The 13,687-nt window shown below is 39.0% G+C and overlaps 3 protein-coding genes across 3 annotated transcripts; 1 reads left to right on the plus strand and 2 right to left on the minus strand.

Moving 5' to 3' along the window:
• The first annotated feature begins 1,391 nt into the window (after nucleotides 1-1,391).
• LOC113773160 (probable pectate lyase 12) lies at nucleotides 1,392-5,123 on the plus strand. Its single transcript, XM_027317723.1, has 5 exons — nucleotides 1,392-1,443; nucleotides 1,530-1,906; nucleotides 2,665-3,568; nucleotides 4,411-4,613; nucleotides 4,765-5,123. The coding sequence occupies exons 2-5, from the start codon at nucleotides 1,776-1,778 to the stop codon at nucleotides 4,940-4,942; spliced, it is 1,416 nt and encodes a 471-aa protein (XP_027173524.1). The 5' UTR covers nucleotides 1,392-1,443; nucleotides 1,530-1,775; the 3' UTR covers nucleotides 4,943-5,123.
• Nucleotides 5,124-7,098: 1,975 nt separating this feature from the next.
• Nucleotides 7,099-8,343, minus strand: LOC113776499 (transcription factor MYB27-like). Its single transcript, XM_027321677.1, has 4 exons — nucleotides 8,155-8,343; nucleotides 7,930-8,059; nucleotides 7,633-7,733; nucleotides 7,099-7,487 (listed from the first exon to the last, which is right to left on the minus strand). Exons 1-4 carry the CDS (start codon nucleotides 8,288-8,290, stop codon nucleotides 7,123-7,125), a joined length of 732 nt encoding a protein of 243 aa, XP_027177478.1. The 5' UTR covers nucleotides 8,291-8,343; the 3' UTR covers nucleotides 7,099-7,122.
• A 748-nt stretch (nucleotides 8,344-9,091) lies between these two features.
• LOC113775797 lies at nucleotides 9,092-13,172 on the minus strand. The gene is made up of 4 exons (XM_027320813.1): nucleotides 12,760-13,172; nucleotides 12,494-12,604; nucleotides 10,373-10,441; nucleotides 9,092-9,625 (listed from the first exon to the last, which is right to left on the minus strand). Exons 1-4 carry the CDS (start codon nucleotides 12,907-12,909, stop codon nucleotides 9,575-9,577), a joined length of 381 nt encoding a protein of 126 aa, XP_027176614.1. The 5' UTR covers nucleotides 12,910-13,172; the 3' UTR covers nucleotides 9,092-9,574.
• Nucleotides 13,173-13,687: the final 515 nt, after the last annotated feature.

A 13,687-nucleotide genomic window follows, 5' to 3' on the forward strand; every position in this document is an offset into this window, starting at 1 on the left:
TTAGCCAAAATACAAGTAGACCCCTTAAAGTTTAAAAAATAACAGTCACCCCCTTTGATTTAACAGATACTAATCGGTGTTAAATACTCTCTTAGAGGAATTTATTATTTTAATCATTGACAACTCAAGCGAAGCGAATCGATGGGCTGTGGATTTAGTAACTTGCGTATTTGAATTTTATCCTTGTCCAACAATTTGATCTGGTTTTTTTGGGACAACAATTTAATCCAAGTTTATACCTTATCCAAAACTTTTTTTTGTTATTTCAATTTACCAAGTTTATGTCTTATCTAAAAATTTATTCCAGTTTTTATATAATATCCCGTTTTCACTTGTACTGCGGAGTCAAATGTTAGTAGCACACTCACTAACGTTATTCTGACTTGCGTCCTTTGCAACTTACCTCACCCACTGGTATAACCATAGGATTCCTTCTTTCTTACCTTTCTTCTTGTCTTTTTCGCACTGTCCTTGATCTAGGTCGATGAGAAACCAACTGTCTCTGGAGTAGTTGGCCACCAGAGATATGCTTAAAACTCTTATTGGATGAAAAAAGTCACCAATGGGTGTAAAAACATCTGTTTGGTCTGGATCCCTTCCCCTTAATGTAGAATAAACGTAAGAGTAGTTGTAAAATCTATCGCGTCAACAACAAAAAAAGGACACCGCATGTATTTTTTAAGCATTTTTTAGCACTAGGCGAAAACTAATCCGAACTTTTTTTTTAAAGATTTTTTTATCGAACGAGATCATTATTTTGCTTCAAAAATTTTAGTTCATTTGAGAATGTGAATGAGAAAACAACTTTAGCAATTGGGATTGTACAATAATTATCCTCTCCGGGTTATCTCTGGACCTCCTTAGGTCCGCCCCCTCTCCCTAGTATAGGATAAATTAGATTATACAACTGTTATCATCTTCGAAAAAAAAAATTGAGATTATACAACACTACCCAGGACCCACCCTTTCATTGCTTGGGTTATCAACTAGTAGTAATTTCATCCTACAATATAGATAGCAGTGGTAACAATTAGCTTGTCAAAACTTTTTTCGGTTGTTTAAAACTTATTAACAAATTCACCATATTGGGTAATGAAGTGATCAAAATAGACTACTAGTCTCACGGCTAGAATTTCGAAAACTTTTGTCCCTGTTTTTTTGTATTTATTTCTTTTTGTTGCCTTTGCTTTGTCGAAACTTAAACTTCATAACTGCCGCTATTTGGTCAAAATAGCGTATCAACGCATGCTAGCAGTTCTGAATTTCTCTTACCAGAAGACTGTGCAGTGAGCCATCCCAGAAGAATGAAATCGAATTTTAGACAGACCAGAGACCCAATATATATATATATATATAGAAAAGAATTAAAAAAATAAAGAAAAGGAAAAGAAAAGCATATTAGAAGGACCTCTTTTCCCTCCCAATCTTTTAGCTTTTGCAACAGTGAGTATCCCCGAGATTCTTTGAACAAGATCATTATAAATCATGGCAAAAGGAAAATAACAGGGGCTCTTGTTCTGATGTTGTAGGACTAGGAGGAGGAGGAAGAAGAGTTGAAGCCACGACTGCATCTTCTCTTCTCCATCTACATTAATCCCACCAGCCACATATAGTTACTTAACTTTACCATTCAGCTTTCTTTTTGCTCACTGTCTCACTGAAAACAACTCAATTTACTGCATACGGAACAATGCTGCATTTATAAGCGTTAGGCATCTTCCCCTGCACTGAAACGAGTGCATCAATTTGTCTCAAAAATCAACACAGTGGTGAAGATGTTCCACAGTACCTGCATTGTCCTTGCTTGCCTTGCCATCTCATTCTTGCCCTTTGGTTCAGCATTCCACAACCTTACTCTTCCAGGTCAACACCCCAACCCTGAAGCTGTTGTTGAAGATATCCACAGGTTTTACCATCTCTTACAGTTTACTAGACTCTGTCGCCTGTTTTTGGCACTCTAGCAAGCCACATTATAAACTTGTCTAGGTTCGCTTTTGTCTAAACACCCCAAACAGAAAGATGTTACCCCTTCCATTTTTTTTTCTTTGTTAATGTATATTGAGAATTTCTTTTTCTTCTGAAAGAACAAGGGGAGGCCTTCCTTTTTTGCTGAGGTCTTACAGATCCGGTTTAACTACCTTGTTGTATCATGAGCATTTTCTTTTTGGGTGACATGTTTCACCCCTCAACTGGGACTGAATAGACAGCACTACTTGATAAGTTCGTCCAATATAGATGTTGTTTGCTCAATGTAAATGTAGCTCTTTGCTAGTTCCATATATATATATCGTCCCTTTGGGTGGATGCATTGTGTACTGCATTTTTCTTCTCTTTAGGGACCTGCAGCTCTTTGCTTCTCCGGCAAATCTAAACAAGCCAAGAACTTTTGTCCCTGTTTTTTTTTTTTTTTTTTTTTTTTGTTATTTTTGTGATTGAAGAAATTGCGTCATTGTCTGCGTATTTATTGGTTCCCTAGCCCCCTTATTACTGGACCCCGTATTTTAATTAGTCCACATTCTTACTATGGCTTTTCTCCATCAATGGTGGTGATTAGAACAAAGATGAAAATTATTTTGGTAGTAATAAGCTGCTAAACATTAAACAGAGACGGGTAGCATATGATGAGGTGATACTAAATTTACCTCTTAATTAATCATTGCGCAGAAAAGTAAATGTGTCAATTTCAAGAAGACAAATGCTGTCGTACGAGTCCAACGACCAGTCCTCTTGCATAACCGGCAATCCAATCGACGACTGCTGGCGCTGCGACACCAATTGGCAGCTCGACCGCCAGCGCCTAGCCGACTGCGCCATCGGCTTCGGACAGTACGCCCTCGGGGGCAAGGGGGGGCGTTACTACGTGGTCACCGACTCCTCTGACCACGACCCTGTGAACCCTGCCCCAGGCACCCTCCGCTACGCCGTTATCCAAACGGAGCCCCTCTGGATAGTGTTCGCCGCCAACATGGTCATCAGTCTATCCGAAGAGTTAATTTTCAACTCCTACAAAACCATGGACGGCCGGGGGGCTAACGTCCACATAACGGGGGGAGGGTGCATAACGCTGCAATACATCACTAACATAATAATCCACAACATTCACGTACATCACTGCTACCAGGCGGGGGAGACAAACATACGGTCGAGCCCCACGCACTACGGGTGGCGGACATTATCGGACGGTGATGGGATATCCATATTCGGAGCGAGGGATATCTGGATTGATCATTGCTCTTTATCACACTGTAAAGACGGGCTGATTGATGCGGTGATGGGGTCCACGGGGATTACCATCTCGAACAACCATTTCTCGCACCACAACGAGGTAATGCTACTGGGGCACAGCGACGATTATTTGCCGGATTCGGGGATGCAGGTCACCATTGCATTCAATCACTTCGGTCAAAAGTTGATTCAGAGGATGCCCAGGTGCCGGAGAGGGTATATTCATGTGGTCAACAATGACTTTACACGGTGGGAGATGTACGCCATTGGGGGAAGCGGAAATCCCACCATCAATAGCCAAGGAAACCGTTACACCGCCCCTTCCGACCGCAATGCTAAGGAGGTACTCTACTCTACTACTACCACTCACTCACTATATAATAGTAATTATATAACACCACTCTCATTCTGGATCATCATTATTTACCTGATGCTATACTACAAATTTGTTGTTTAGACACCGGTGGTGGACGACGACGAGTAACCCCTAGTTACGAGCATTCAATGTTTATTTTGCAATCTAGGGAGTAGAAGAAACGTAGCATTTGAGTTTGATCACGAAATATGTATGGTATTGGTAGGATTCATATTGACCATCATACAGATTAAATTACCATTAGCACCAACACTTGCAAATACCAAAAACTTTGGAGTATACAAGGTCTCACCACCAATGCAATAAGGCTTGGTAGGGTAGGAGGCAATGTTGGTGGCTATCACCAAATCTTGTCTCTCACCAATTTGTTATAATTAAATGTGATCTTGTCCGGCGATGGTTCACTTCTCTTCGACTTACCCTAAGACCTCTTTAGATCCTCCCTCTTTATAGTGTAGGAAGCTATCGTATCGAAAAAAAAAAAATATATATATATATATATATATATATATATATAAGGGTTCTCTTCATGGTTCAAATTTTCACTACGGATTTTCATAATTTCCAGCAAACAAGAAAATTTGTTTTACACTACCAATTATATATCATTGGTTGGGAGAATTTTCTGTTGTCATGGTATCATCGAGTAGCTTTCACTATTAAGAGAAAAAAAAAACAAAAGCAGCGTACCCAAAAAGTTCATTCTTTTTTTTTAATAAAAAAAAGTAAGGGTCTGCTAGATATAGCTGTACTAATTTTGCATTGGATGCTGCTGATATTGGAGCTTGACTGGTGTTGCATTGGGGCAGGTGACGAAGCGCGTGGAGACAGCAGAGGATGCATGGAAAGGCTGGAATTGGAGGAGTGATGGGGACATTATGGTAAATGGAGCCTACTTTGTAACCTCTGGCGAGGGCGTTGAGGTCAAATACGAGAAGGCATACAGCGTGGAGCCCAAGTCTGCTGCATATATTGACCAGCTCACCATGAATGCCGGGGTTTGGGGCTCCAGGTCTTTACCCTTTTCTCTCTCTCCCGTACTTTTTTTGTTTTCCCCCCTTTTCTTGTCCCCTCTCCGTTTTCAGTTTCTGGCCCATTAAGGGTCGGGCTGTTGCTGGCTTCGACCGAATTAAAGCCTTTGTTAAAATGTTGGTTGTAAGCAGGGGTAGTCGGATGGGCCGGTGGACTGCGGGTAACGGAACTGGTGGGAGTGATCTGGGCGGAGACTCCGATGACTACGATGACTACGACGACGACTCCGGCAGCTGCAAAACCCCCTCCTTTCCCACCTTGTTATCCTTTCTCCTGGCTCTGTCAACATTGTTGTTTTTTGAGTCATAACTACTTTTCTTTTTTTTTTTGGGTTGAAGTTTTAACCATTGACGTCCATGTTGTTTCCGCAAGGAATCTAACGACAACAAGACTAAAAAAACAAAAAAAACAGCAATTTGAATTTCTTGATGCAATTTGAATCATTAACGGCACTTTAACGCTTTTTTCTCTGGCCAAAACTTTGGTAGACTTATTAGTTTTTAAAACTTGGGTCTTTGAAAATCGAGTTTATCCAAGTGTGAGCATTTTCTTTTCTTTATATATATGGCTGTAAGAATTCTATACTTGTGTTGTATATCTTAGTTAGGAAGGAAATTAGTTACATTCAGGAGAGGACAACAGTTTCCATCCCAGAAGAAGAAAGGAGGATAAAGAAGGCTTATTCTAAAACCCCATGGTTCAACATACTACTATCTTTCTTTGTTCCATTTTTTCCCTTTGAAGGAGAGGTCTTAGACAAAAAGGTTTCAAAACAACAGGATAAGTAGAAGCGGGCAGTGGCTAATTATTTTTTCAGAACCAAAGAGAAAGCGTTCGAGCAAGTTGCTGATCAGGATTCAGGGAGCTATAATAGACGACTAAAAGAGTCCATTATTGGTGAGCATGATATTCTATTTTACTTTAAAGATGGTTCCAACATGATTAAAGGAAGCATGGTTCCTAAAGGATTTGTATCCACCAAAAGAGGAAATCCCTTAATTTTCAAGCTGGCCTTGGATCAATGATGTCATACATTACAGAAACAGCATTTTAAATTTTTTTTTTTTTTTTGACTGAGGCTTGCTCTTCGGAAGCTTTTGATCAACCTTGCATCCGATCAAAGATCAGAATTTTTTTTTCGTATTATTTTGAGTGAAGAAAAAAGATTAAATTTATTTGTATGTAGTCAGTTGATTTTATTTTAATGCTTTATATGTTCCCCTTCCCGCGTAAGTGCTCGTCATTCTACTAATTGAGAGGAGGCCAGTTTGCACATGAAGATTGCAACTTGTTTCTTTCGCACTTTATAAAAGCAAATGAATGAGTAAGAGCGGCAGAAGCGGATGATGTAGTTGTGAGGTAGGTTATGGGATAAAGAAGATGATGAAAATGAATTTGATAACTAGGAAAGTTTCGAGACTGCATGATCTCTTTTTGCAAGTGCATTTTATTTGGACTGATAAACATGTATCTCATTTCCGAATCTTGATTTAATTAGTTCCCATATGACAAAAACATTATCCCCTTTTGGTCACTTGGGACTTGACCAACCCTTGTGACGACGACCTATAAAGATCATTGCAGAAAAAGCACTTGCGCTTGTGAAAGAAGGAAGAAAGTGGGCAAAAAACAAGAACAAAGACGCAGTTTAATTTGAAACACAATTTTGTGTATATGCTGCTACAGCATGGAATTGATGCTCAAGATGTAGCAATACTGTGTAAATTTCACGTATTGATGCACAATATGATAAATCAGAGCATCTTACTAGTCAATTGTTTTAATTGGTACGGATAAATCTGCATATCCACTTGATCAACTCTCATTTAATCAAGCCCTCGATTGCTAAACAATTGACAAATGCAATTGTTTTTGTCCTTTCATATATGATATATCTCACTCAGAAGTTCATACGGCAATCAAATAAAATTTATTTGTGACAAAGATAATATTTAGAACAGGAATGTCTTTGTTGGGATGAGCTACAAAAACATTTACTCATCCACATTTCAATTTCTCCTCGCATTAACGTCTATGTGTCAGTCAATCAATCAATCAACATTTTTCTATACGGACTTGAATCACTGTGGCGACCATCATCTTTCTTGTAATTAAATTCAAAAGATGTGCAGTAATACGCCCTTTCTGTTTAAAGGTGCGACTTTCTTTCTTTAGTCCCGTTCGAATCCGCCGATTAGGAACCAAGAGATCAGACATCTAATAATTAGCAAGTGACAAGAAAGCACCCTATGGTCCCCATCCCTCTACAAGAAGAAGTACCAAGAAAATAGAACGCATGGTTTCTGACAAAAGCCTTAATTAAAATTTTTTGACCAGATGATGAGCGCCAAGAAATATAACAAAAACAGCTCATTAGCACGAGCTGTTTTGCAATTGATATATACATTCTCTCGGAACACATATAATACAACAAGTCTACAACATTTATTATTTGTTTTTGGTGGCAAATTAATGCCCTTGAGAACTAACTAGTGCATGTTCCAAATGAAGAGTGAACTATCCCACAAATTAGTCTCATCATCATATCCACTAGAAGAATACTCGTCACCACAATTTTCCAAATTAGGCCAGTTTGACGTCCAGTCTGTTAATCTCGTTGCATAAGGTGAATAGGCTAATCCCAAGCTGGATAGCTTCTCAACCTCGCCAGAAAGGTCACCACAAGTCCTCAGATTATAATCGTCCTTCTCAGAATCCCAGTCTCCATTGTTCGAATGCAATGAACTGAAGGCTTCACATATTCCAAGCGGAGAGTTTTGCTCGGAATTATTTGTGGTAGCAGCAGTACTAGCAGTTGTAGTAACACTCTGTCGACTGTTGGACGCGGAGCTTTCTGCAATAACATTACGAATATGTCAGGAAAGCAAAGAACAAGATGCAATTATAATTTATAAGCACGTAAAAAAAAAATGTCAGGGAAGAATGGCTCAAAATCGAAGTGCAGCAAAATCATGAAGCATGAAGAATTCACTATAGACCTTGTTCCAGAATTAATGCTTTCTTTCTTAGATGAGTCCTCCAATAATTCTTTATTTCGTTATCAGTTCTTCCAGGCAAACTACGAGCAATCCTTGACCACCTGCAAAATGGATAGCGAATCATCTAATTTAATCATGGAAAAAGGAATGCTTGCTTTAGTCCGGTGTTTGGCTAGCTAGCTTTTCTTTTGTTGTCTTAAATTTCTTCTGTCTAGTTAGTTCTACAACCTGTCTACTGTGAACTGTTTTGCGTATGTGTTAATCATCTTTGTGAAGGAAGTAGATAAAGAAGAGTACCTGTTACCCCATTGTTTATGAAGTTGGATAATGAGATGCTCCTCTTCTTCAGTAATATGGCCGTGTTTTAGATTGGGACGGAGGTAGTTCATCCATCGCAACCTGCAGCTCTTTCCACTCCTCCTTAACCCTGCATATGCACGTGCAACTTTTTTACATATATTACCAGCTCATGCTAGCTTCAAAAGTCAAGATCCATATGATGGATGGATGCAGAATCATCACCTGATGCTTTTGCTAAAGAATCCCATCGTCGTTCTCCTAGGATAGATACAGCAGCAATTAATCTTTCATCTTCCTCCTCAAGCCCGGGACCTTTACGCATTTCCGCTTCTTGCATGGCTACTTGATAGTGGTCCATAGTTATTACAAGATACCACAAGCATAGTATCCTTCTTATACAAGGTACTAGGTGGCAAAGTGAGCAAGAATTAATAGACCAAAAAAAAAGGGGGCATGGAAATGGCTCCAAACATCTTACATGGCATACTCGCTGGAAAACACTCAAATCTCCTCGTGGATTACATGTTCAAGAGGCTTCTCCCATTAGGTCTTTCCCCACGAATTTTATATTAATTTGGATTTTATGATCAAGGGGAAGTTTTATCTTCCTTTTTGCATCACTATTTCTGGTCGGTTGTCTACAGAATTTGTCATTCACTTCTGCTATAAAAGAAGCCAGTCTTATAGCAGTCAGTGTACTCGTTTTGTCTCTAACTCTCTATCCCATTATAATTAATGGAGTAAATCTTATACACACTTACAGTGTATATACTATCACCGTTGGATTCATGACATGTGTGTAAAAGTTAAATTTCAAATTTAAATTTTACATAGTTATCATTCGTCCAACGTTGACAATGTCCAACGTTGACAATGAAAAAGAATACCTGTCAACAGCTAATTTTACATGTGATCATCCAAAGATTAAGGCAAAAAGCATTTGTTCTATTACGAAGATAGCAAGCAACGAAAATTCTGGATGCTTTTGTACCTTGCGGTCTCACATTGGTAAACCATATGCCTAAGAAGGAGGCAATGGCACCTCAAGATGTATCCGAAATGAGTCGTGTTGAAATGCAAGATTTTCTTGCAATTCAACCACATTTTTGTGTCAGAAGGTTCTATCACAGGATAAAAGAGGCCTAAGGAGAATATTGACTGTACTGCAATTTTGGTTTTCTTCCCACGTTCTGACATTCTACAACAAAGATATACTGCTGTTCCCCGTTATTATCGAGTTTGAGAAACTAACGCAACCTCTAAACGAGCATCTCCTTTCCACAACCAGAAGTGATAATACCCCCATACTCTAAAAACATCTATATTCTAGACCAGTGAATGAATTGGGTACGATCTTTCAGTAACAAACTCGACTAGAATGTAAACATCGAGAGGAGCAAGTTCAGATACAAATTAAACTCTATAGCTCCACATGACATCCAGGTTTGAAACCCCGTGGAGCGTGGGTGTGGACAGTGCATGGAGAGAAGGCACAAATCCTTCACTATATGTGCCTCTTCAGTACAAAAAGTTCCAGAGTATCAATCAAAACTGGACGGGGAAAAATACAGGGCCAACTACACTTGGAGTTTGCTTCGCTTTTATAAGGCATGTCCCATCCTCTCTCACAGCCTAAACACCACTAGCGGTCAATAAAGGACTTGTTCATAAGTTCAACAGCCGAATCCATGAACTGCAACCAAAGGTCAAGAAGTTAAATATATCAGGCAATGAAGTTAACAAAGAACTAGGTTTAACAAAATTAGCTTAACGTGGCATTTTTTGTTATAATTATCATTCACCAGTATTTCAGTCCAGAAGCAGGAAAGAATGGTGCTTCAAATCATCCCTTCACCAACTATTTTCAAAATCCCGAGTCAGTCTAAGACCATCCACAAGATGATATACAGGACCCCGTACAGGTTCCCACAGCCAATGCAAGTGCATGCCTTTGCAAGCATATGTTAACCTGTAAATTTTGGGTCCATAAATTGAGCCCAATCTAATCTTTTCATGCAGGGCATCAACACTAGAAGTTGGTAACACCAGTCCATTCAAGCACATAACATGCTTCAAGTCCAATTTTTTGGGCCCACTCCATGATGTTTTTCTTATCCCATAATAGTACGAAAACAAGTTCCACTCCAAGCATCAATTTGTAGAATAAAATATGTAGAGAAACTAGAAAGCAAATAGCAATTAAAAATCTCGTAGAAGCAAACAAAACTCGATGGACACACATATACCTCAATTATCCATGCAGAAAGAATGTTACTCTAATTTTAACACCAACAGACCACATCAAAATGGTACTGCAACTTCTTATTGTGGAGGAAAAACTGCAAGTTCACTTTCCTAATTTACCTGAGACTTTGCCTCCTTTAACAGTATTTATGTAAACAGAAAGTGGAAAATATCAAGTCAGAGAATGCAACTTCACCTTGCCAACTAACTGGAGCTCTCGCCCAACAGGTTCCATAAACTTCAGGTCAATGTCAATAGGCCACACCTGAGACAAAGCAAGACGTGAAAACCCAGGAGACATCAGAATACTTGACGTTTATAGGATGAGGACCAGATGGTTGTTCAAATCAAATGCAAAAAAAAAAAAAAAAAAAGAAGCTTAAATAAGCTGTGACAGAAAATATGGCAAAGAAATCTTAAAACTTCATTCTAAAGATAGACAATGATAATAGGTGGGTTAAAACCAAAGATATGGAAGACAGTGTATTATAGATAATCAAGTCTATCAAATTCACTCTACAGAGCGACCAAAACAAAAAAACAAAAAACAAAACAAAACAAGATAAGAAATGAGCAGCCAATATATCAGGAAACAAACCAAACCTAAAATTGAAACAATAGTATATTCTTCCATCAAGTCAAGTTAGTTAAAGGTAGAAAGGTTAATGACCCAGCTGAAGGATGCAAGACAGATGTGCAAGAAAAGGCAAACATCTGGAAAATCACTTATTAGGTATCTGTGTATATAAGTTTTTTGGGATGGGCTCCAAATTATCTGTTAAGTTATTCTCATAGACCACTAGTCAAATTTACTCCAATTTTACCTAAAGAAGCTAATTGTACATAACAAGGCTTTGAGTTGTAAGTTCATTAAAATCCTATTTGGAAGTCGTTATATTCACAATCAAACTCCCACTGCTTGTATCAATCACCCTCCTTAAACACACACATCACAGTCTCTCGTCCAATGCCTGTCAATCAGTCAACATCTCACATCAAACATAACAAAACTTTAAGAAGGTTTTCAACAATCAGCTTAACTCATCCAGAAGATCTGGAACTTAAAAATAACCATTTTTATGTCCCAAAATGCACTTATCAGGAAAAGGCAAGAAAAAATAAAGTTAAAAAAACCATCATGATTTGAAATCCATCATAAGTTACTGAGCTTCTGAGTGAATGTTAAATATAGCCAAGAGAATCATTGTTTATTTGCAAGCAAGGTCATTCATTCCAGTCAATGTCTGAAGTTTAGGTTACTGTATGCTGAATTATTTTCCTACTCCATTTCAACCCAAAAGCTCCCTTTCGAAGCACATTGACAGCAAGAGCTTTAATAACATTTTACACAAATCCACATGCTTTAGAGAAGAATTAGAATGCAGAACAGCTGAAATGTCATCTTTGGGAAACATTCAGAGCTAGTTTGAGAGTCAGGGATTTAGAAAGAAAAGAAAGTTGGGCTTTCCTTTGTTTGGGATATATTTGAGGAAAGAAGAGAAAGGATACGGATGGATTCGGACTGATAGAATGGAGCACTACAGTTAGAAAAAAAAAAATATCCAAATTGGGAGGATATGGACAGAAAGTTGGAAGATGCCTATTTTAATTTTTCCAAATGCTATTGTTGCCCTCAGAATGCTACATAAGAAAAATAAATTTACATATACGTCCTATATCTTTCCATTTCTTTTCTAAACTCTCAAACGATACAATAACCTTCTCCCTTCTTTTCTCTTCCATTCTTTTCCATTGCAACTTAAGGTTTCTCATTCTTTTCTATCCCAAACTCGCAAACTAAGCCCAGTCTGGTCAACGGGCAAGCAGGTACCTTTTACCTATTCTGTTTGACATTCAGCTCATGATAAATAAGTTATGCCCAACTTATGCCAATTTTTCTAAACAAAGGACTGAAAACCCCCCACGAAACTACCGTTCACTCATTTACCATAAACCAACCCAACCACCACCATCACCATTCTTTGAAAACATCATTGGCACCACAAAGCGCAGCAAAAAACATAAGCCTTTGATTTCAAGTAACTGTAGCATCAGAAAAAAGATCAAAAGCACTATAGCATTATAACCATAAAAACTTTATATGACTAGACTGTAATTGCCATATGTTGGTGTATTTAGAACTTCTTCTTGAATTACAAAAAGAAGGAAAAGAAAATTCAAGTAAAGTCCATCATAAAAGTGAATAGGAAATCAAAGCAACAGAGAATTAAACCCAAAATAAGGTTGTATTGGTCATCTTTTCATGCAACCAACCCATTCAGAATAGCATAGAAAGAGGAGGAAAGAAGAAAAGAACCTTAAGACCAAGTAATTTAATGGGCGGAGTCTGGCCTGGTACAATACAGTCTGGACCCGCAGCTTCCACTATAGCCTCCTGCCCTAACCCGCTTCCAATTGGATTTTGGTGCTGCACCAGATGGAAACTTTTCACTTCTTTGAAAGAAAAAATGAAAAAGGAAAAAAAATTATCAGAGAAATCAAAACTTTCTTCTACCGACAATAAAATAAGCCCTTATTCCACAGAGAGAGAGAGAGAGAGGGAGAGGAGCAATGTTAAAAAACCTTCATGAGGGAGAGGGCATAATCGGAATAAGGGGTCTGAGGAAGGCGAAGCAGAGGAGATTGGTGGATTTTGGGGAGGGGCTTGGCTGCAGGGGATGAGGCCCTCCAGGGCACATCTTTTTGCAGCACTGCTCCACCCTTTTTAGACATCTTTATATTACTACGTAGTAAACTTAAGTCCTCCCAATATTAAACAGAGTATCACCCGGCGGCGGCGGCGGCTCTCAGAATGAGGTGTTGTTTGGAGGAAAAGAACTGCAGTGATGAGTGTGGGGTGGGACTGAAGGAGAACGGAAGATAAGCGTCTTCAGTCGGGATAAATTAATGGATAAAAGAGCAAAAAGCAAAAAAGAATGGGTGAACCAAAGAGAAATTAGACAGCGAACGCGAGAGTTGGAGGCAGAGGCCCCAGAATTAGAATTATCTCATCCAATATTTAGTGACAACTAGTACCACTAAATTCTTTCTGGAATTGTTTCCTAGCCCAGCAGTACCAGATCGACTTTCATTTTCAGATATTTTGACATTCCTCAAATCCTAAATTTACGGCTAATTTCTTAGTTTATAGGTTAAAAAAAAAATAATCCGCCAAATGTACCTCTGACACGGGCCTTTTCTCAAACTATAGCGGCCGTGCTGAGTCAGCACGGACGCATAATTAAAAATTACACCGAAACCTGCTCTGCACAAAATTCAGTGGGTGTCAGAGCGGACGTGCCTAGTCAGCACGTCCGCGTCTGACACATGCGCAGACGGCAGTCAGTTTGGTCAAGTGCGGATGTGCCCAATCAGCACGTCCGCGACTGACGCGTCTGACTATAGCGGCCGTGCTGAGTCAGCACGGACGCATAATTAAAAATTACACCGAAACCTGCTCTGCACAAAATTCAGTGGGTGTCAGAGCGGACGTGCCTAGTCAGCACGTCCG

This window comes from Coffea eugenioides, chromosome 6 (genome assembly GCF_003713205.1).
Source record: "Coffea eugenioides isolate CCC68of chromosome 6, Ceug_1.0, whole genome shotgun sequence".
Classification (NCBI taxonomy): Eukaryota; Viridiplantae; Streptophyta; class Magnoliopsida; order Gentianales; family Rubiaceae; genus Coffea; species Coffea eugenioides.